The sequence below is a fragment of the Mizuhopecten yessoensis genome, unplaced genomic scaffold, assembly GCF_002113885.1.
Source record: "Mizuhopecten yessoensis strain PY_sf001 unplaced genomic scaffold, ASM211388v2 scaffold673, whole genome shotgun sequence".
NCBI classification, from domain to species: domain Eukaryota; kingdom Metazoa; phylum Mollusca; class Bivalvia; order Pectinida; family Pectinidae; genus Mizuhopecten; species Mizuhopecten yessoensis.
Genome location: NW_018403664.1, coordinates 211,359 through 234,860, shown reverse-complemented (window position 1 = coordinate 234,860; position 23,502 = coordinate 211,359). Strand labels below are relative to the sequence as shown.

General features: G+C 34.7%; 1 protein-coding gene across 3 annotated transcripts; it reads left to right on the top strand.

Moving 5' to 3' along the window:
- Positions 1 to 148: 148 nt before the first annotated feature.
- On the top strand, positions 149 to 23,502 carry LOC110451608 (abl interactor 2-like). 3 transcript variants are annotated; one of them, XM_021499732.1, is made up of 9 exons: positions 149 to 296; positions 1,097 to 1,264; positions 1,934 to 2,122; positions 3,319 to 3,342; positions 8,459 to 8,690; positions 9,103 to 9,330; positions 14,539 to 14,604; positions 19,626 to 19,832; positions 20,683 to 23,502. In XM_021499732.1, the coding sequence occupies exons 1-9, from the start codon at positions 180 to 182 to the stop codon at positions 20,844 to 20,846; spliced, it is 1,395 nt and encodes a 464-aa protein (XP_021355407.1). In that variant the 5' UTR covers positions 149 to 179; the 3' UTR covers positions 20,847 to 23,502. The 3 variants fall into 3 exon arrangements, with proteins under 3 accessions (XP_021355407.1, XP_021355415.1, XP_021355420.1); XM_021499740.1 differs by lacking the exon at positions 3,319 to 3,342; XM_021499745.1 differs by lacking the exon at positions 14,539 to 14,604.

Sequence of the window (23,502 nt, the reverse complement as noted above, 5' to 3'; positions counted from 1 at the left end):
TTACCGAAGGACAGTATGGTGCAGTGTTTTTCTTTTTTAGTATAGTTATTTAAATGTGCTGTTAGTGTCTGACGTTCATCTCTAATATCAACCTCCCCACGGTCTAGGGGAGATAACTTTAGTACCTGAAGAGTCTAGATCACACAGGCGCTTCGAACAGGAAGTGGAAAGGAAACAAAATGGCCGAAGTAGCACAACTTCTCGAGCAGGAGATTCCCGAGGGGCGCCAGCACCTACAGGAGAGCTTTAACAACCTTGAAAATGTCGCAAAATATTGTCGAGAGAATTATCTTTCGGTAATTATATGAATTGTACATTACAATTAGCTGTTTCTTGATTCTGACATGAAGAAATATCTGTCAAATCTACATTGTTGACGTTTTTCGCAGACACACCTTTCAGAAATGAAATATATTACAGAAGTCCAATATAGCAAAACAAAGAGATACTTTGACAAATTTTCTCAAATTATTAGAACTGATATCAGAAATCGGGTTCAGAAAATGGATAGAAAATCTCGCCGCTAAAGTTGCTAAACTCCGGACTGCACTGTTTCATTGTTGACATTGCAAATCAATTAGCATTATTCATTCCAACTTATATATACTGGATATGTAATTGAACTATTGAAACGCTTTCAGTTGGCATTCATACTGCCAATTGAAAGCAGTTCAATACTTATATTTACTATATTTGAAATCTGTTCATCTCATAAAAAATTAGACTTCTTATTGTTCAACATTTATATAACAAGTTCAACTAATGTATTATCGTGTATGCTTTTTCAATAAATAGAATAGCTATCACCCAGGGAGGGTCAGTGGTATCCAACGTAACAATTATGACGTCAAAATAATGATGACGTCAACAATCGGTCCATGGCATTCAAAGCCAAACTGAATGCCAACTGAATTTGGTAGTGTTATATAGTTGCAATATACCATACGATGGTAAATATATAAAAACTATAATGACATAATTTGATGTTTCTTACCTATGAAGTTTATAACCTATCATTTCTGAAAATGGTTAATGTTGACGGTTCAAAAATATAATTTTCAAATATAAATATTGATATTTCCTTTGATATGTTTAGGCGACCAATAAGAAACAAGCTTTGGAGGAGACTAAGAACTACACCACCCACTCCCTGGCTAGTGTGGCATACCAGATAAACAACCTGGCCACTAACTTCCTTAAACTCCTCGACCTACAACAGAGTCAGACCATGGAAATGGAATCTAGCGTGAATTATTTGGCACAGGTAAGGCAGTGTCTGGTTAACTGAGTCCTATCTCAATTATCCAGCACAGGTGTTAAGTCATTGTGACAGCTTAACATAGAACTACCCTGGTAAGTACACATAATATAGGTGGCCATGGTCAGTAAGTCAAAGAAGTAACACATATTGAATCAATGGTTTGTGTTACCATAAGTTCAATCCTCATAATAAGCCTAGTGTTACAGAGGGACATAATACATGTTGGGCTACTAGTAATGCACATATAAGAGTACAAGTATAACAGAAATTGACTAGAAGATTAAAAACAAGTTTTTCATTTTGTTGACTTCATTACTATATCAATGATTATAAACAAAGCGTGAATCAACGTAGAATTATATAATCTTGTGTTAAAACATTCAATCTATCATCAGAATTAATTTTTATCAATTATGTAAAAGTAATGCAGTATCAGAAGGTAAGGTATAACAGTATCTGTACTCACAGTCATACAGCTGACAACATTTCTGTTGTTTTACTTCGTGATACTAGACCAAGGACAACTGAGATAGAGGAGCACTAGCTAGTGGATGACTTTTAGAGTTTATTTTTATAATATTTCAAAGTAAGTATCTAAACTTGATATTGAAAACCTGTACAAACAATGTGTTAACAGAAATTGCTTTAGATTAAAATTGATTTTGTTTTCAGACTGTAAATATCCACAAGGAGAAGGTAGCTAGAAGAGAGATAGGTGTTCTTACCACTAACAGGAACACTAACAGGCCCCTGGGAGTGAAGAATGGTATCATATTTCCTGAGCAGGCAGAGCGTCCTACAAAGTACCAAAGGAAGGCAATAGACTACACAGTGTTGGATGAAATAGGCCATGGAGTCAAAGTGAGTGGGGGGTCAAGGTGTTACTTATCTCCCCCTGATTCAAACCCAGAATTTTACCAAATAATTAAAATTTTATGCTGTATTAGTGTATCTGGCCCCAGATCTAGAAAACTTCTTGACTTTGTAGATACTCTTTACTTTATCTTCCAAAATTTCAGCATTCATCTCAATTGCTTCGAAATTTTCGTTTTCTTCAATACCTTTGAAAAATATAAAACAAGTTTTGAAGACAATGAATATTAATATACCTTGTTTGAATTTAACATTTTATAAAGTCTACATAAGTAAATTGATCTGATTCTAGGAAACGTTAATATTCTGACCGTCAATATAAGAACTTCCTAGGTACTGGGACCCGACTTTGACTGTGACACATGCTTTGCCTGTAAATTAAGTGTCACCCTTTTTCCTTACTTCATTTGAACCATTTTTTGAGCCCATTTGAGGAAACAGTGATGAAAAAATGTTTTATGTTTTAGAAAGTTTAACATTTCTTGATTTCAGAGGTAATTCTTATAAGTTTCTTTAAAGAAATTATAGCTATCATAAAAATAGTTTGCATGACATTGAAGATTGTTTTCTTCCAAAGTGTATTTAACTTATAAAGTTTCCTGGTCCTATTGATGCACTGAGTCTCTAAATTTACACTTATTCAATCTGGAATTATTACAAACCTAATTAAAAATGCCATTATGAACAGGATTTTTGACACATGTGTCCAAAGGAATAGGCTCTATTAAAAACATTTAAAAAACGTTATGAAACGGCAGTCATAATATCTGCATCGTGATAACATTGATATGTATTTTCCATTGATTAGGGTACAGTGTCATTGCATGAAGTAGGAACCTGTTGTTTTTATGTCAGTTATTTTATCTCTCGCATCAGTGAAATTTATTGCATGACTATATATATATTGTTAAACAGATTTGTTCTATCCACTATGTCTGTATATATTTGTTGTCTTGTTTGTTAAAGCATGTCATTTATCTCCCCTTTAGCAACAGTTTATTATCTCAAAAAGTGTCTTTTTTGTATTTGATGTTTTCAAATAACCAAGAATTGAAATTGGAGCTAATGAATATTCTTTTCCAAAACAGTCTTATGTGTACCAAATAATAATTATTTGATGCATCAAGAAAGGGGAGATAATTTATAACTGTGGCGTGTGTTGTTAAAGTGCAAGTTTTTTTCAGGTTCCGGAACAAGGAATTATAAAGGTAGGATTAGGAAGTGCACATTACTTTCTTCCCTGGAGCTGGACACATTTTTATAATGCTTAAATCATTTTCATAAAGAAATTATAGACTAATGCTTTGTCTTTAAAATATTACCATTTCTGTGTGATTGATATCTGTATAAATAGTTGTGATTTCAAAAGGGAAAAAAACAAAAAGGATTGTGCACACAGTGAAATACTGACACTCTTTAATTTGATACGAAAAGAGTTTCTGTTCAACTTAGTTTTTGTCCTAATTTGCATGAATTGGTCGGCTTAATTGTGCTTATGATAAACTCTAGTTTTATACATTGTTTGATTTGCGTTGGAGTTGTCTCCACTATCAAGCATCATATAATTCAGAAACAACAGGATGCTGTGATCATGCACATTCTTGAGTACCTGTCTTTATCACATTCTTGAGTACCTGTCTTTGTCCTCAATGTAAGATTTTATTTAGAGTGGAACTCTTCTTTAATGGAGGTTGATATCACAGTAAGGCAGTGCATATCCTTAATATCCATGTCCCAAGGTAGCTTATACCCTTAATTGGTCTGTTGCTTGGGATATGGGTCTGATGACATAATGAGTTAAAGCAAAATTCTATAAAAAAAAAACCAAAAGGAATTGAATTTGAAGAATTACACTTTTCTATTGAATACAAAGACAGGGTTAAACCCTATGGGGAATAGACATTAGGCCGAGAGCCCTGCCCATGGGTGGAGGTTAACACAAGGATACCTTTTTGGCACCACATGATAGGCTAATGTAGATTTATAACCCTGGTGGGCAGTACAAAGACGTGGTGGACAGTTGAGATAAACATACCTGTATTTTAGATCTGTAATTACATAGATGTGATCCCCATCTTCTATATAAACTGTTTTACAAGAGTTCTTACTGCTGTAGAAAAATAACTTCTTAGAGGTTTAAACCTATTAACTAAATTTTACTTGTATGGCTATTTACAGGTATTAAAGAAGGGGCCGAGTATTGACTCCACCTTCAAACTTAATTTACAAATTAAGATTTATTTTAGGTATAAACTGATGTGTCACACAGAATTTTGGTATTATGTTTTAAAAGGCATTGTATTTAGAGGTACAGCTCATATTAATTAAATTCAATGTAGTTTTAGACTCTGTTTTCTTAAACCAACCTAAATTCAGACACTTTGAATAGTCATGTATGTAAACATCAGAGAAAACATTTCAAGACAATATATAAAACTGAAGACTGATAATAAAATGTGTTACCAACTGACAAATATCTATGTTTTGATATTTTGTCAATATTTAACCCAATATGAGTAGTAGTACAGGCATCACAAGTGTGGTTTTCCATGAAAGGCAAATCTTATTCTCCCACAAATTGATTCACATTTCTGGTGTTTCTCTTGCAATATTCATGAATGGTACAATAGCAAGTCTTTTTCACGTGTTGCAGACTATCTTCCCTAAATTTATGAAAAAAATGTCTGAATTAAGGTTTTTGCTAGAATTTTGAGTGTAGTACTTAGTGTGGCTTTGTGGTGGTAGAGTGCTGTATACATGTACTTTAAGTAGTTATTAGTGTGAACTTGTGTGGTGGTAGGGTGCTATATAATACCAGGTAAGGTCATTAGCATGCATCCTTCTGAAAAATAAAGATTCTTTTACTAAATGAAAATAATATCCCTTTAGCTACATATCTACATAACTGAATTACCCCCTACTCATTGTTTTATTAGTTGTAATAATAAATCATCTATACTTCTATGAATTTTGATCTTTGTTACATTCTCTTCATTGCATATATTCAGGATCCCCCTAACACTGCCAAAAAATGAAACTATGCATTTGAAAGTTATTTTTCTGGCATGACTATGACTTTGATAAATCAATTTGAATAGAAATGTATACCTTGCAGGACTTTTATGAAAATATAATGGAGATGAAATAAACAAAATTATAAAATAATTAGAGGGGCCTGACCAGTATTCAAACCCTGGACTTCAGATTATTATACCATCGCTGAAACTGATGGAGCTATCTGGACAATGGAATATACGAGCCCAAATGAGCTACATTACAGCCAAACAGAAGTTAAGGGGAGGTTACTCTATATAGGACAACGGTAGTGCAGTGGGACAGGTATCCTTAACCCTTTCACCAAGGAATCCCGGTAAAACAGGATTAGAAAAGCTTCTTCCTGATGACGAATCCCTGTACCTACTACAAAAACCTTACAGCATAAATTGTCTCCCCTGCACTAGCATACGTTTGCATAGGTTATTATATTAATGATATACCAAAGCAAAATTAGTAAATATATAGTATTTTAAAGGTTTACTTTTAAAAAAAAAAAAACTAAAAAAGGAAGCCATTGTCTTGAAGTTGATTTTGTGTGGGGAATGGTCGGTGAAAGAGTTTTTTTCTCCATTCTTAAGGACCATGAAACGTTTTAGACATAAGTCTGTGTACTCCAAATTTCAAGTATCTATGAAATAAATATTATTCATGGAAATCATTCTATTTGGAGAAAAAAGTCTGACAATATGTACAGTCTTGGACAATATTTAAAATTTGATCAAAGACCTAACATATTCATTATTCCCTGACCACACCTAATCACTACATTGATTTTACTTTTACCTTGTATCAATCATTTGATCATTTTATTTTTAAAGATTTACTAAAAATTGCCATGAATGGATATACCAGGTATATATAAATAAAAAATAAACAACATTTCACCTGCTTTTTCAGTACTGGTGTAATTCCTCACACAGATAAATATCAATCTAATATATTGGTATTTTGTTCATCTTCTCGCACTAATCATATCTTCACATTGTTGTATGTAGCAAATAACTCCTGCCAATATATTTCACCTTATCTATCTTCTTTCCCAAATCTGAAACCTTAAAAACATTTCATTATAAAACAGTAGATGTTGAATTGTAGTCCAGATATACAACACCTGCAGATCCCTGAAAATAACTGGAGATACTGATACCTGAAAATAACTAAACCTGAAAATAACTGAAGAGAGACATCAGATTACCTGTAAAGATACATAAAAAACATGTACGGATATACATTAGATATGTCAAAATACCTGTAATGTAAACTCTAGATACATCAGAATACCTATAGCTATAGAAATACATCAGAATACCTATAGCTATAGAAATACATCAGAATACCTATAGCTATAGAAAAACATCAGAATACCTATAGCTATAGAAATACATCAGAATACCTGTAGCGATAGAAATACATCAGAATACCTGTAGCTATAGAAAAACATCAGAATACCTATAGCTATAGAAAAACATCAGAATACCTATAGCAATAGAAATACATCAGAATACCTATAGCTATAGAAATACATAAAATACCTGTAGATATATATATATATATATATATATATAGAAAAAATAAGACTAACGACCGACTAAAAAACTAGCTGCTTTCACCCTTCACAGGGCTCTTCAGGTTTCAATATAATTGAATATAATTGAACAGCATACATTGTCTCCCGAGGCTCTTCAACCTGAAGAACCCTGTGAAGGGTGAAAGCAGCTTGTTTTTTAGTCGGTCGTTAGTCTTATTTTTGCTATATTTACTTCCTTCACATGGACATTTAATCCCTTTTTATTATATATATATAGATACCTCAGAATACCAATAGCTATAGAAATACATCAGAATACCTGTAGCTATAGAGATACCTCAGAATACCTGTAGCTATAGAGATTCCTGAAGCATACCTGTAGCTATAGAGATACCTCAGAATACCTGTAGCATACCTTTAGCTATAGAGATACCTCAGAATACCTGTAGCTATAGAGCTACCTCAGAATACCTGTAGCTATAGAGATACCTCAGAATACCTGTAGCATACCTTTAGCTATAGAGATACCTCAGAATCCCTGTAGCTATAGAGATACCTCAGAATACCTGTATCTATAGAGATACCTCAGAATACCTGAAGCCATAGAGATACCTAAGAATACCTGTAGCTATAGAGATACCCCAGAATACCTGTCGCTATAGAGATACCTGTAGCATACCTGTAGCTATAGAGATACCTCAGAATCCCTGTAGCTATAGAGATAACTGTAGCATACCTGTAGCTATAGATATACCTCAGAATACCTGTAGCTATAGAGATACCCCAGAATACCTGTCGCTATAGAGATACCTGTAGCATACCTGTAGCTATAGAGATACCTCAGAATACCTTTAGCTATAGAGATACCTCAGAATACCTGTAGCTATAGAGATTCCTGAAGCATACCTGTAGCTATAGAGATACCTCAGAATACCTGGAGCTATAGAGATACCCCAGAATACCTGTAGCTATAGAGATACCTGTAGCATACCTGTAGCTATAGAGATACCTCAGAATACCTTTAGCTATAGAGATACCTCAGAATACCTGTAGCTATAGAGATACCCCAGAATACCTGTAGCTATAGAGATACCTCAGAATACCTGTAGAGATACATGAAAAACATGTACAGATACATCAGAAATGTCAAAATACATGTAGTCTAGATACATTTTATTTTATTTTATTTATTTTGACAAAATAAGGATTTTACAATCCAATGACACTCTGTAATCAAAACAATTAATGAAATAAAATCTTATTTCTGGACTCTAGATACATCAAAAAATATGTACAGATACATCATATACATCAAGATACGTATAAGTTAGTCTGCAGTAGACAGATTGAGTTAAAAAGTAATATGATTGGGCTGTGCTAGCCATATAGGGATCATAATCTATGAACAAATGTGACAATTTAAAATGTAATAAAATTTATAGAATAGATCTCATTTTGCTATTTATTTGTATGAAATGAATGCATTTGCATGTTTTTTAATGTGTGTATTTATAGAATTCATTTTTCAGAATAATGTTATTTATTGGATGTGACTACTTTTAGTTTTCCACATTCATTGAATGTGGTTATATAAAGAATAGGTTGTTATTGAATGTGATTACTTTTTAATTCTAGAAAAAGTTTATGTGTTGAATGCGAGTTGTAGAATAAAGGTTACTAATTGAATATATATTTATTTTGGTTAATGGGTTTATTTATAGAATCATGTTAAATTCCAGACAACAAGCAGTGTCCAGAGAGAAAAAACAAGTCGTAGCTCTTCCATCAGTAGTAATACGTCCCACCCAAGTATTCCACCCAACACACGGCCTCCCACACCTCCGCAGGGACGAGGCACTATTGGAAAGGCAGCAGGGGCAAATCAGAGTCAGTATAGGACACCAGCACCCCCCATAGCTCCGCCATCCATCCCTTCCTCACCCTACGCTCCGGGACACATTGCAATGCAAAGTAAGTAGGTCAAGCTGTACATTTTATCATACATTGTATCTTGACCATATGTAAGATGAGCTCCATGCTCAATATGTTATCAAGAATAAATAAAGCCTTTATTATTATTATAAATATCATAGGAAATAAAACACTCAGAGAAAGGCTGGACAAATGAATAGCTGCTATATATTCCAAATAGGAAAATTGATTTTGGTTTCCCATATAACAAGAAACATTTTTGCATATTGGTGATATGGATCAGATCTTTTGTTGTGTCATTTACAGTGTGTTGAAAACTGTATAGTTCTGTGTTTATGTTGATCACTTATTCAAGAATCTTTCATTGCAATTTGCATTACTATGCTTGTTAATTTATAGGTTTGTAATGATTGTATTTAAAACATAATTTGGCTGTTATCTTGCCTTATAGACCAGGCCAGACAGAGTGGATACGGTCCGGCAGACCAAGTCAGACAGAGTGGATATGGTCCAGCAGATAATTCAAGACAGAGTAGTACCTATGGACCGACTGAGGCCCAGATGAACATCTTGACCCCGCCTATTGGTCTAGCTCGTCCTATGTCTCAGGATGCCCCTCCACCATCCTACCCAGGCATGCATGGACGCAAATCACACATGGTACAGCAGCCATCTACAGGTAGGTCCGGAAGCTGGGCTACTGCTGGTTAAGTTTGGTCGAGCACTGATATTGTCATCTGCCAATTTGTAGCACACCTATTTAGATGTATGCTGAAGTTAACGATGTGTATAAGCATGAGCACTAGTTATTGTTACTTGAGAACAGTTTTATTTTTAATCGAATGCTCATTTCATGTTCATGTCAATTTCAAAACCTTTCTAGTGGTTTGTTTTTGGATTAAAGTTTGTGAACTTTGTGTAATTTCTGATAAAACTGAAGCTGTTGTTCCAGGGAGAATAACTAGTTGATGTAATATTTAGTATGTATTGTATTATTGCTTATCCTGAGGACTGGATCGACAGCTCTATATGATGTGGTGAAATGTCACAGTTGTCCTGTGTCTCAAATAATATGTTTTTATTCTGTCTTTACACTGGCAAGAAATTATCTCAATAACTGGCTATAACAAACAGATTTCTCAGGCTCTCTGAGGCATCCTATACTAAAAACATTATCTATAATGATGAAATAATGCAGTGAATACCAGCAGGACAGAATTTTGGCTGATTTCTGTTGATGGAGGTTCAATTTTGGGGACATATTTGAATTTAGAAAACATACATTTTGGCTTCTAAGATAGAAGCGTATCTGTGTAACTTAAAATGCATTTAGACTGATTGCCAAAAACAACTCTGTCATTCTAAATACCAAGTAAGGCCTGTTACTATGGTGTGGGCCTGTGCTGGTACATGTAGTACTACGTGGGTGATAGGATTTCTACATGATGTATTTAAACACATATGTGTGTATGTGACACAGGACCATGACCGTGCCACATATATTCAATGTACCTATGCTACCTTGTATCAGCATGGCTAGTATCATATCTCTTTAAGCATTTTATTTCACACAGGTTTGAGTTTCACATCCTGATCAGAATGACCATACCAAATGTATAACCAGGTCACCTGGCAGAAAGTGCTTGTGTTGTTCAGGCTATGACACATTTTCCATCATCTGTTGTTCATTCATCAACTTTTCTTTGAAGAGACTTCAAATAGTTCAGAATGACTATGGGGACATTTTGCTAAATTTGGCATAGAGCATTTCTGGGCCAAGGTGATTCCATTTTGTATAAATAAAGGTTATGGCCTTCCATGGGGAAGATAAATCGGTAGATGCTCAATAGAGAAAAAAGGGATTTATCTTCAAAAGAATAATTCAAGATGGCCACTCTTAGCCTTTGATTGGCTTAAGTATTTGCATGTTCATCTTTGATTCCACCGGGACAATTCTAACCAAAATTGGTTCAGGATAGGCATAATTGTTTTGGAATTGTGTCTTATCCAATAAATGTTATTAAGTTACAATATCTGATGGAAAAGAGTCTTATCTGTGCCAATATCAGATAGCACAATGAATTCTCAAATTGTTGTGTTTTATAAATCAATAAAATGAGGAATTTTTACAAGTCATTTGGTTAGCGTTGAAGAGGAATTTAGAAAAAGCAAAGGCTGTGACATACAAATTGTTAGTGTATTTAATTTAAATATATATATCTGGTTAGCATGACCAAGGGTGCATGCTCTTTATATAGAAATGAAGCATGTCTTTCTCTGTATATATTTAACTTGCAGTGAAACTTCATGATTACTACAACAAAAATATCAAACTTTTTATTCCTTGACAAGTTTATAATCATATATGTCAGAAATCAAATCTTCTTAAAGACAGTTTTAAATAATAACAGGTTTTTCAAAGTAGCAAAGTCATTTATATGAAAAGATGACAAGAGAAAGTGAGGAGACCTGATAACATAAAAAACCCTAAAAAAACAAGAGGAATTTAGGAGATAAAAAGAAATTTGTAATGGACCAACACGAAACAGAGGTGAGACAAGGTGCCACGTAGATTTGAGCCTAAAAAACTGACAACTTGTGCAGAATTAAATCAAGCTGAAATAGAAAAGTCCTACTAAATTTGTAGTCATCAGAAGATACTACAATGTTCCTACACAAAGCCACATCCTGTTGACCTCTCAGTGTGATACTACAATGTTCCTACACAAAGCCACATCATGTTGACCTCTCAGTGTGATACTACAATGTTCCTACACAAAGCCACATCATGTTGACCTCTCAGTGTGATACTACAATGTTCCTACACAAAGCCACATCATGTTGACCTCTCAGTGTGATACTACAATGTTCCTACACAAAGCCACATCATGTTGACCTCTCAGTGTGATACTACAATGTTCCTACACAAAGCCACATCATGTTGACCTCTCAGTGTGATACTACAATGTTCCTACACAAAGCCACATCATGTTGACCTCTCAGTGTGATACTACAATGTTCCTACACAAAGCCACATCATGTTGACCTCTCAGTGTGATACTACAATGTTCCTACACAAAGCCACATCATGTTGACCTCTCAGTGTGATACTACAATGTTCCTACACAAAGCCACATCATGTTGACCTCTCAGTGTGATACTACAATGTTCCTACACAAAGCCACATCATGTTGACCTCTCAGTGTGATACTACAATGTTCCTACACAAAGCCACATCATGTTGACCTCTCAGTGTGATACTACAATGTTCCTACACAAAGCCACATCATGTTGACCTCTCAGTGTGATACTACAATGTTCCTACACAAAGCCACGTCATGTTGACCTCTCAGTGTGATACTACAATGTTCCTACACAAAGCCACATCATGTTGACCTCTCAGTGTGATACTACAATGTTCCTACACAAAGCCACATCATGTTGACCTCACAGTGTGATACTACAATGTTCCTACACAAAGCCACGTCATGTTGACCTCTCAGTGTGATATATATATTCAATCTTTCAAAAACTACATCATTGAAATAGGGTGGGAAGTAGTTGGATAATATACCAATAGTATCTGGTTTAACAACACATACAGTTTCTATAAATGGTCATATGAGGCTGTATTTGTGCTGGCTGTGTTCAAATCAATTCTTTTATATCTATCAAATACCTAATATCACTGAATCTCTATTATTTCAAGGTGACATATTAAAATTAGGATTTGATATCGATAGACATATTGATATGCAGTAATCATAAATAACAGTTTTCTTTTAGAGCAGAAATTAGTTGTTCAGTGTTCAAAATAGGAACTGACCAGTTGTAAAGGAACATTTTGATTTTATCCTCGAAAGTTAAAAATATTCACACTGCAATTTTTACACACACAGTACCTATAATACCGGTATTGTTTATGGGAATCTTTTGCCCAATAAATATTCACCATTCATTAGTAGATTTCCAAATTCATTAAGTCTTGATTTCTATTTCATGTTTGATATACTTATACAGCAGCAAAGATAAATTCCTTCCCAAAACATGTTTTCAAAACTTGAATGTCTTTCCAGAATTTGGCATCGTTTTATGGTATAAGTTCTTGATTGTAATGGTAATTTTTAGTGGTTCATAAAAACATTACCCATGATGCTTTAGAGTTTCTAAAAATGATTTAAAATGAAAGGTGAAATGGGCAAAAGTTATACTGCTACGAATGTTTTCAGATATATAGCACATGTGTATGATCTATATATATCAATCACGATCTTCAATCACATTATTTGGACAATATAGTAGGACTCGCTTGGTATGTTGGAGAAAACTACCTATATATTGTGTGTGGGCATGATGGGATTGGAGCAAACTGTCTTGGTGCCGAATTCAAGTGTATATCCACTATCAGTCATTACACTTACGACATATCACCTACCTGAATGATATATATACTGTACCCAGTCACGACACTTGTAAACTACAGCCTACCTGTGTAACATACTTCTTATGCATTGTATAAGTAATGGAACTAACATAACAAGTCATATTGTCAGATGTAATATTTCGATTTGTTTTGAAAATGTGTATTTACATATATCTTAGTATAAATTGATCTTGAGCTATTGTAGGTAAAGAATTGATATTGATTACCTATTGTTGTTAACTCATTCACCCCTGAAATTTCATAATGAATAATTCCAACCTTTGAATTGGAAGAGTTCAAATGTGTTTTCAGGGGTAAAGGAGTTAATATAATTATATACATATATCAAAATAATACTTAAATCATCAATAGAAATTTACAAGTTGTTAAGACCGGTTATATCTATGTTTTATTTATAATTCTATGTAATACAATGACATTTGTAGTATAGAATTATAAGTTGGGCACATATTCATTTCCTGACCTTTAGTTATAATTGTGGTTGTATTTTTGTTGTATCCTCATTGATAATCATGTATTTTCCTTTCAGTTTTCAGTAAGAATTATTAATTTCTTCTTTGTTGTGCTTATTTTTGTTGATGGAAGAAGGAGCAGATCTCACAAATTATTTACAGTGAGTACAGGTTATTTGATAATGTACTTAGCTGGTAAAACCTATATACAGTGAGCAAAACGGTGATATATAACTGAAGTTATTGGATCACAAGCTTGGCTTGTTAAAATTATGTTGGAATTATTTAGAATCATCTATTAAATTTCAAAATCTTGTGAAGCACCCAGATGCAACCATGATGTTATGAAGTGTACAGTATTAAACTTGTTCATCCCTGAAGACTCACTTGAACTTTCTAATTCAAAGGTTGAAATAGTTCATTATTAATTTTCAGGGGTGAGCGAGTTACACTAATTTAGAATACAAAGTAATAAACTCTATCTACATCTGAGAAACTTATACACTGTAGTTTCATTTGGTACTGAAGCCACTACATGTTACTGAATCAGTGTTTGCGCTAAGTTTGGAAACAGATAGCTGACTTTAAAGTTTATGGTCACATGACCTGAACCTGTTTTCGAAATTCTAACCTTTGTCAAAGTTGATGAATAGCAGGCCCCTTTTCCAGCAACAGTCTTTAAATGAGAACACATGCAGTGAGTAGACTTAAGGTGGGTCATGATAAAAAAAATCTGAAGTGATAATTTATCTCACCAGCCCTGGCTGTGCTAACCTGTAAACTGAGTGAGAGTCTGCTCCTATTTCCTTCCCTCTGACCAGTATTGAGGTTGATCAATTAATAAAAGTCTGATCGAAGCTTCAATAAATCTGTCGACTTTTCTGATTGGTCAAATCTGATTGCGGTAAATGGTCAGTCTGATCTCTAAGCTGATCTGTGGTCAATGTGTTGTGCGTGGTCAGTATTTGCTTTACGACGGTCACTTTTACAGACCTGCCTCCTCCCCCGCCATCTTTGTCAGAAGCCCGAGACAACAGCCTTGTGGAAGACGACGAAGGTTTGCATGTTTTTGTGTCGCACGTTTTTATTCCATACTTTCAATATTGTCACAGTGATCATTTCACTAATTTGGGGTTCATTCTCAAATGTTAACTTACTGGTAGTATAATGTACTATTATTGTTCTATTATGAAAAATTAAAACAAACAAAAGACTACCTTGATGTAGGAGAGTTAAGTACATGTGACCTGTGATCTGTGTAAGCCAGACCCTGTATTATACAGAAACCTTGATGTAGGAGAGTTAAGTACATGTGACCTGTGACCTGTGTAAACCAGACCCTGTGTTATACAGAAACCTTGATGTAGGAGAGTTAAGTACATGTGACCTGTGATCTGTGTAAACCAGACCCTGTATTATACAGAAACCTTGATGCAGGAGAGTTAAGTACAAGTGACCTGTGATCTGTGTAAGCCAGACCCTGTATTATACAGAAACCCTGATAACTAATCACTAAATGACAACCTTTGTTATGCAGAAACATATGGAAACCAATTTAAATTTATGAATGTTATATTGTTCTGAGACACATTAAAAATCAAATGAATTGATTTACAGGATCAAACAGGATTTTCCGCAGACGTTTCCCAAAATCGTCTATAAAAAAGTATTAGACATAAATACCAACAATAGATATAAGCTTTATATATATATATTACATGATGACTAAAACATAGGAACCTGTCATTTTGTAAAAAAGATAATTTAACATGTCTATTCATGTTTATTAGTTTTCAACTTTATTCCTATTATTAATGAAAACATGTTATTTTTTTTGTTAGTTTACTGGTGTGAAATTTTGAGAAGAAAAATAAAACCATTAGTTGTATTTACTGAAGTGATATTCCTGAATATAAACTTATAATAATAAAACTTCCACAGATTTCTGTACAGAAGTTCTCCGTAAAGGGAGAACACACACAATTTATATTACAGTAGGTCCTATCCAAGTCCAACGTAAGTGTAATATACAGTCAGTACAAATATCATATTTCTGTCCTAGATATGACTTATTTGTTTTTGACATCTGTTTAATATCTATCAGGATATGTTTAACTCATTCAACCCTGAAAAATCATAACGAACTATTCCAACATTTGAATTGGAAGAGTCCAAACGTATCTTCAGGGGTGAATGAGTTAAATAGACTTCACTTTTATATGAAGATCTACAGGCATATAAATAATACAGTGTACACATCTACATAATTATATATACCGGATATATATCGCAATGTGTGATCTGTAAGATATGGACTTTAACTGAGTACAAGTATATAGCATGCTGAAATTATGAATGAGAGATACATATTACCCCGGTATACAAACATCTGACAGAGACTGGGAAGCTGGGGTTCAGAATATAACAAAACGAGAAATATATTCTAATTAAAAGAAAAATGTGTAAGTTCTTAAAGTATAGTTTGTTTGTCACTAATGTCACTTCATCGGATTGAACGATTTCACTTCTAATTCAAATTAACAAAATTAAGGGCCAGCAACCCAACCGATTGGTCTGACTAGTACTGTAATGTTTACCCTATGTCAGGAGCATGTACCTGTATCATAATTACAAATAACACATCAAGCTAGATCATTCGTTTCTCCTTCATTAACATATGACAGACACACATCTCTGATGGCTGGAACACCTATGGAGGTTACTTTGTCTTTTCATGGCCTTGCTCAGTGACCTCAGTTGGTGAAATCAATTTTTCTTAATCTTTAGAAGAAAATGGTTAAGTATTTTATCAGCTGAAATTCTGAAATGTGACGTCATGAGATTCACTGATATGGATGACGTAATTGTCATTTTGTCCACACACTATCGGTGGCTAACATTGTCAAACAATAAAAAACAAGTATTAAATTATCTTCCCTTGTTATGAAGCGTTGTATCATTACTTTAATCAACCATAGATGATAGAGGTCTGAGTAATGCATTTACATGGGATATAAATTAAAATGAGTGATTTGAGTAATACATTTACATGGGACATTAAAATGAGTGATCAATTTACTCCTCCACTGATTTCATACAAGCTTGGTAAAAACATTGAGTAACTAATAATCCTAGTGTACATATATACACAACACTATTTAATGTCACATTTGAGGTCTCTGTGTACTGTTATAACTAAGTATCAGGGAAGAGATGGTAGAAAAAGTTTGTTATGTAGGTATAGGGAGGGGAGATATGTATGTAGGTATAGGGAGGGGGGATATATATGTAGGTCAAGGGAGGGGGGATATGTATGTAAGTATAGGGAGGGGGATATATATGTAGGTATTGGGAGGGGGGATATGTATGTAAGTATAGGGAGGGGGATATGTATGTAGGTATGGGGAGGGAGTGGGAGTTATGTATGTAGGTATAAGGAGGGGGTAGATATGGATGTAGGTATCGGGAGGGGGGATATGTATGTATGTATAGGGAGGGAGGGGGAGGTGTGGATGTAGGTATAAGGAGGGGGGAGATATGGATGTAGGGATAGGGAGGGGGGTATATGTATGTCGGTATAGGGAGGGGGGAAGATATGTATGTAGGAATAGGGAAGGGGGTATATGTGTGTACATGTAGGTATAGGGAGGGAGTGGGATTTATGTATGTAGGTATAAGGAGGGGGGAGATATGGATGTAGGGATAGGGAGGGGGGATATATTTGTAGGTATTGGGAGGGGGGATATGTATGTATGTATAGGGAGGGAGGGGGAAGATATGTATGTAGGCATAGGGAGGGGATAGATATGTATGTAGATACATGTATAGGGAGGGGGTATATGTATGTAGGAATAGGGAAGGGGGTATATGTGTGTACATGTAGGTATAGGGAGGGGTTAGATATGTATGTAGGTAGAGGGGGGGGGGATATGTATGTAAGTATAGGGAGGGGGGATATATTTGTAGGTATTGGGAGGGGGGATATGTATGTAGGTATAGGGAGGGGGTAGATATGTATGTAGGTATAGGGAGGGAGTGGGAGTTATGTATGTAGGTATAGGGAGGGGGGGGAGATATGTATGTAGGTATAGGGAGGGAGGGGGAGTTATGTATGTAGGTATAAGGAGGGGGTAGATATGGATGTAGGTATAGGGAGGGAGGGGGAGATATGTATGTTATAGGGAGGGAGGGGGAGCTATGTATGTAGGTATAGGGAGGGGGGAAGATATGTATGTAGGGATAGGGAGGGGGAGATATGTAGGTAGGTATAGGGAGGGGGGTATATGTATGTAGGTATAGGTAGGGGGGATATGTATGTAGGTATAGGGGGGGGGGGGATATGTATGTGGGTATAGGGAAGGGGGTATATGTGTGTACATGTAGGTATAGGGAGGGGGTAGATATGTATGGAGGTATATGGAGGGAGGGGGTATATGTATGTAGGTATGGGGAGGGGTTAGATATGTATGTAGGTATAGGGGGGGGGGGGATATGTATGTAGGTATAGGTAGGGGGGATATGTATGTAGGGATAGGGAGGGGGGGGGAAGATATGTATGTAGGTATTGGGAGGGGTTAGATATGTATGTAGGTATAGGGGGGGGGGAAGATATGTATGTAGGGATAGGGAGGGGGGGGGAGATATGAGATATGTAAGTATAGGGAGGAAGATATGTATGTAGGTATAGGGGGGGGGGTATATGTATGTAGGTATAGGTAGGGGGGATATGTATGTAGGTATAGGTAGGGGGGATATGTATGTAGGTATAGGGGGGGGGGTATATGTATGTAGGTATGGGGGGGGGGGAAGATATGTATGTAGGGATAGGGAGGGGGGGGGAGATATGTATGTTATCGGCGGGGAGGGGGAGCTATGTATGTAGGTATAGGGAAGGGGGTATATGTGTGTACATGTAGGTATAGGGAGGGGGGTATATGTATGTCGGTATAGGGAGGGGGGATATGTATGTAGGGATAGGGAGGGGGGGGGAGATATGTATGTAGGGATAGGGAGGGGGGGGGAGATATGAGATATGTAAGTATAGGGAGGAAGATATGTATGTAGGTACATGTATAGGGAGGGGGTATATTTATGTAGGTATAGGGAGGGGTTAGATATGTATGTAGGTACATGTATAGGGAGGGGGTATATTTATGTAGGTATAGGGAGGGGTTAGATATGTATGTAGGTACATGTATAGGGAGGGGGTATATTTATGTAGGTATAGGGAGGGGGAGATATGTAGGTAGGTATAGGGAGGGGGGATATGTATGTAGGTATAGGGAGGGGGAGATATGTATGTAGGTACATGTATAGGGAGGGGAAGATGTGGAAATTCTATCCTCCATCTGTGAGTTCATAAGATAATTATGCATGAAGTAGGACAAAAAAATAAATACTGATGTCTTAAAATGGTTTCAGCATTAAATAAGCAAAGATTTCTTTGCTGAAATTGTTTGCTAATTAATGATTCAACAATGTTACCACATTATAAATTAGTTTTTCATTTTATTTTTGATAGTACCAAAATTCTGTAGACTTGTGTATTCAAATGGAGTCGTTTTGTACCCATGGCTTTATTTAATAAATATTTTGGATAAAAGACCATCATGATTCCAGTTTACAGGGTGCTAGATCAATCTCATCGTGAAGAGAGTGGAAGCATGGTAGTACACTTATCTGAAATATTGTAAAAAGCTAGTAAATGTTTTGTACTTTGTTGTATGCATGAAGCATGCTGTTGATCTATACGTAATATTAACTATGTTATTTCTTTACAGTTAATAGTTCAAAATTTCTTTAAATAGTCTTTATGCTGATTTTAATTTTTGCCTCTGTAAGCCCTTAATTTCAGAAACTAAACTTCGTTTAAAAAATCTTCAACCAACCGGTAACTGTATGTCTTTAATCCTCTAAAAATATATCAGTCAAAAACCTATTTTCTAATAAATTAAAAGAACTTTTATCACATCAAAGATTATGGAATAGAATTCCCAATAATATAAAAAAAAAATAGAAAAAAAATACCATATATAAGTTTATAAAATATCTATATATATCCTTGTTTGCTGTTGACAGTGTCCTCTCCCCCACTCCCCCCACCCCCTACAGACACTCCCTCTGTGTACAACCAGGCCCCTCCCCCACCACCGGAGTTCAACGATCCACCAGAGGACATTGATGACCACCCCCTCCCCCCACAGGAAGAGGATCCATATGCTGCTACAGGGCCTAACCTTGGACTGGGTCAGCCAGATTGGAAACCTGCAAGCTACCTCGAAAAAGGTTCGTCCAGATGAAATCTGAGATCACTAAGTTTTGCACAGTTAACCAGTCACATGACATATCTAAAAGTGTATGGGACCTAAAAAGGTTGCCATAATGCCAGTGTGTCACAGTTATTGTCATTTAATTCTGTATTACAGTTATTGTCATTAATTTCTGTGTTGCAGTTATTGTCATTAACTTCTGTGTTGCAGTTATTGTCATTTGATTCTGTGTTGCAGTTATTGTCATTTTATTCTGTGTTTCAGTTGTTATCATTAATTTCTGTGTTAGAGTTATTGTCATTAAATTATGTGTTACAGTTGTTATCATTAATTTCTATGTTAGAGTTATTGACATTAATTTCTGTGTTTGAGTTATTGTCATTAACTTCTGCGTTAGAGTTATTAACATTAATTTCTGTGTTTGAGTTATTGTCATTAACTTCTTTGTTGCAGTTATTGTCATTAAATTATGTGTTACAGTTGTTATCATTAATTTCTGTGTTAGAGTTATTGACATTAATTTCTGTGTTGCAGTTATTGTCATTTGATTCTGTGTTGCAGTTATATATTGTCATTTAATTCTGTGTTACAGTTATTGTCATTAACTTCTGTGTTAGAGTTATTAACATTAATTTCTGTGTTGCAGTTATATATTGTCATTTAATTCTGTGTTACAGATATTGTCATTAATTTCTGTGTTGCAGTTATTGTCATTATCTTCTGTGTTACAGTTGTTATCATTAATTTCTGTGTTAGAGTTATTAACATTAATTTCTGTGTTAGAGTTATTAACATTAATTTCTGTGTTACAGTTGTTATCATTAATTTCTGAATTATAGTTATTGTTATTTATTTGTTTATTACAGTTATTGCTATATATGATTACCTGGCTGATAAAGAGGATGAGCTGACCTTCAATGAAAATGCTGTAATCTATGTCACCAACAAAAACGATGATGGCTGGTGGGAAGGGGTACTTAATGGTTTTACAGGACTTTTCCCTGGAAATTATGTAGAACCGTGCATGTGATCACTGCCAACAAATCACAAGCAAAGATGATGAACAGAATCAAAATGAAATGAGGTTCATTATTGTGAACAAGACTCTTTAAGAAACTGACATGGAATGTTCTTTGGCTGATACCGATTCCTCCAAGTATTTTGTAAAGGAACAGAGGTTGATCAACAGATTAATATCATGCTAATATGTTTAACTTATTCACCCCTGACATTTCAAACCTCTGAATTGGAAGAATTCAAATGTGTTTCAAGGGGTGAATGAGTTAATACATACCATAATGTGTCTAAGTTATAACAGTGAGAGCCTGTCATGTGACCATGAATCACCTTTAGGAGGAGCTCTACCCATGTTATGTGAGAGATTTACAATGTGGACTGTTGAATAACAGGACTTGGAGATGGAAGATAAAATGGTTGGTAAATTTCGACAACAAGTTGGTGTTACAATAAGGCAGTAATCAAGGCTGAAACGACTTTGAGAAAGAATGAGGAAATGAGATACAAATATGTACCATCAACTGTTTGTGAAATAGTATCCTGTGGTTGTAGAAAAGAAATATATTTATGAACTAATTGCATGCAGGTGAATTCTTAAGAGATGGGATGGGGTATGATTAATGGAGAAACACTTTTGTTAGGTAATTTCTGGAACATGTTTATTACAGTATGAAGTTCCTCTGTTTATTTGGTTTAATTAATGATTATACACTACATAACAGTTCTTAATTCTAAGATATGAAGTGTGTCACTTTTAAAATTGGGCTACTTCAGTTGAAAGTCGTATTGGCAGGTGAATGTGTTCATTGTTCAAGTATTTTGTATCACAGTCACAAATCTTTATTTAGTTATAAAACCTTCAAACTATATTTCTTGAAAAAATATTAAGAAATTTTATTTAGAAAGTTTTAGTTATCAAGTATGTTTTTATTGTAGAAGTAAATGCATGTGAAACACATTTCCTGGAATTTCCTCGGGAGTTATATGTGATCTGATGAGGACTAGTAGGTCGAAACAGCTGTATATTTATAATGCAGTATATTACCAAATTGTAAAGGTGCTATCGCCCTTGTGTATGTGTTACCTTTTTCTCTCTTAACTTAAGTACTCCATATGATTGTGTATACAAAATATATTGATTATATACATCGGGGAGTTGTTTTTCCTGTTGTAAGTACACCAGTATAATGAACATGAATAGGAAATACAAGTCTGTCATCTGGTTTAATAAAATTATCAGAAATAATTTCAAATTTAATAATAAATACCGGTAAAAGGCACAGCTCTATTTGTAACTTCGATTTTTACAGAGGTAATTGTGAGATTTAGAAATCAGAAGTGGCATTCTGCTATTAATTTGTACGATACACATGACTTTGAAAACAGTTGATTGTTAACCCATACACCCCTGACGACACATTTGAACTCCTCCGATTCAAAGGTTGGAATAGTTCATTGTGAAATTTCAGGGGTTAATGAATACACATAGTTCTTGTAGATGCATTTCTGGTAACATAAGTGCTTTGCATTATTTTAAAGGCGTCATCATGACAATATTTACATCTACTGTGTGATGAACACTTTCTAGAGAATCGAGTCTCATACATTGGTAGTAAGAACACTGTACTGTGGCTGTCTTGCCAAAAACGAAATTACATTTTGACGTCTGAGCCTTAGATGTTATTTCAATATCTTATCATAATTGTTTCTTTTGTATGTGATTATATTTGTCATTATTATTATAATGCATTCATTGTCATTCTTATCATTACATTATATAGTCTAAGACTTGGAGGATTCTCTTTTATGTCTGCTTAATGTATTTCCATGCTGATTATGGAAAGTTGTTTTACAATGCTTTAATCATCCACAGTTAATTGTGTATTCGCCAATGTATGCAGTATCCAGATAAACATTTAACAGATCAAATAATTAGATACAACAGAATCCCAGTTAACTCAAAATTGGATGTGAAGAGTAACCTATATGATTTGTTTACATTATATATGCACATGTGTTTTGCCTTGATTCCTCATTTTTAAATTCAAACAGAAATCAAGATTTTTTATACTAAAATTTAATCTTTGGTTGCAATCAGGTTCTCTTACAGAAAGTTTAATTTCAGCAATATTCTTTTACAAAAAACATTAATTTTTAACAGTAATGTGGGATAATATTAACATTGGATTAGCATAGTTTTAGGGGAACTGTTAGCTTTTTTTCTCACTGTAAGTCGAATCTATTCACCAACAGTTAACAAAAGACTGTTAGCAATAATTAAACTAAAACGTTTGGGAGTTGCATATATTCATATATTTATATATATTTATCAAGATAAAATTTCTATATAGCTGCATGACGTCCGACACAGTTTTACTGATTTAATTGTCTGTTCATAACAAGGTAAGCGGCAGCACTGGACTGCATGTGTAATTAGTATGTATTACAAATAAATGTATGTGTTAATAGTTACGCTTGTTGTTTGAATTTGTCCTCTATCCCAGATACTTTTCTCGACTTTCAATAGATTGTTTTATTGTTTGAATCCCTGCTACACATGACTGATTTGTATTCATCCTTTTGACTTCATTTCAAAATAGATATTGTTGTAATTTAACATATCCTTACGTTCATCTTTTAAAAAATAAACTGTTGATAAGCTCCTTAAA

Excerpts from the sequence above, each read along its gene's own strand:
- LOC110451608 (XM_021499732.1), top strand. The coding sequence starts at position 180 with ATGGCCGAAGTAGCACAACTTCTCGAGCAGGAGATTCCCGAGGGGCGC. Across the intron at positions 3,343-8,458 it reads CGGAACAAGGAATTATAAAG|ACAACAAGCAGTGTCCAGAG; the intron begins GTAGGATTAGGA and ends GTTAAATTCCAG. Across the intron at positions 8,691-9,102 it reads GGGACACATTGCAATGCAAA|ACCAGGCCAGACAGAGTGGA; the intron begins GTAAGTAGGTCA and ends CTTGCCTTATAG.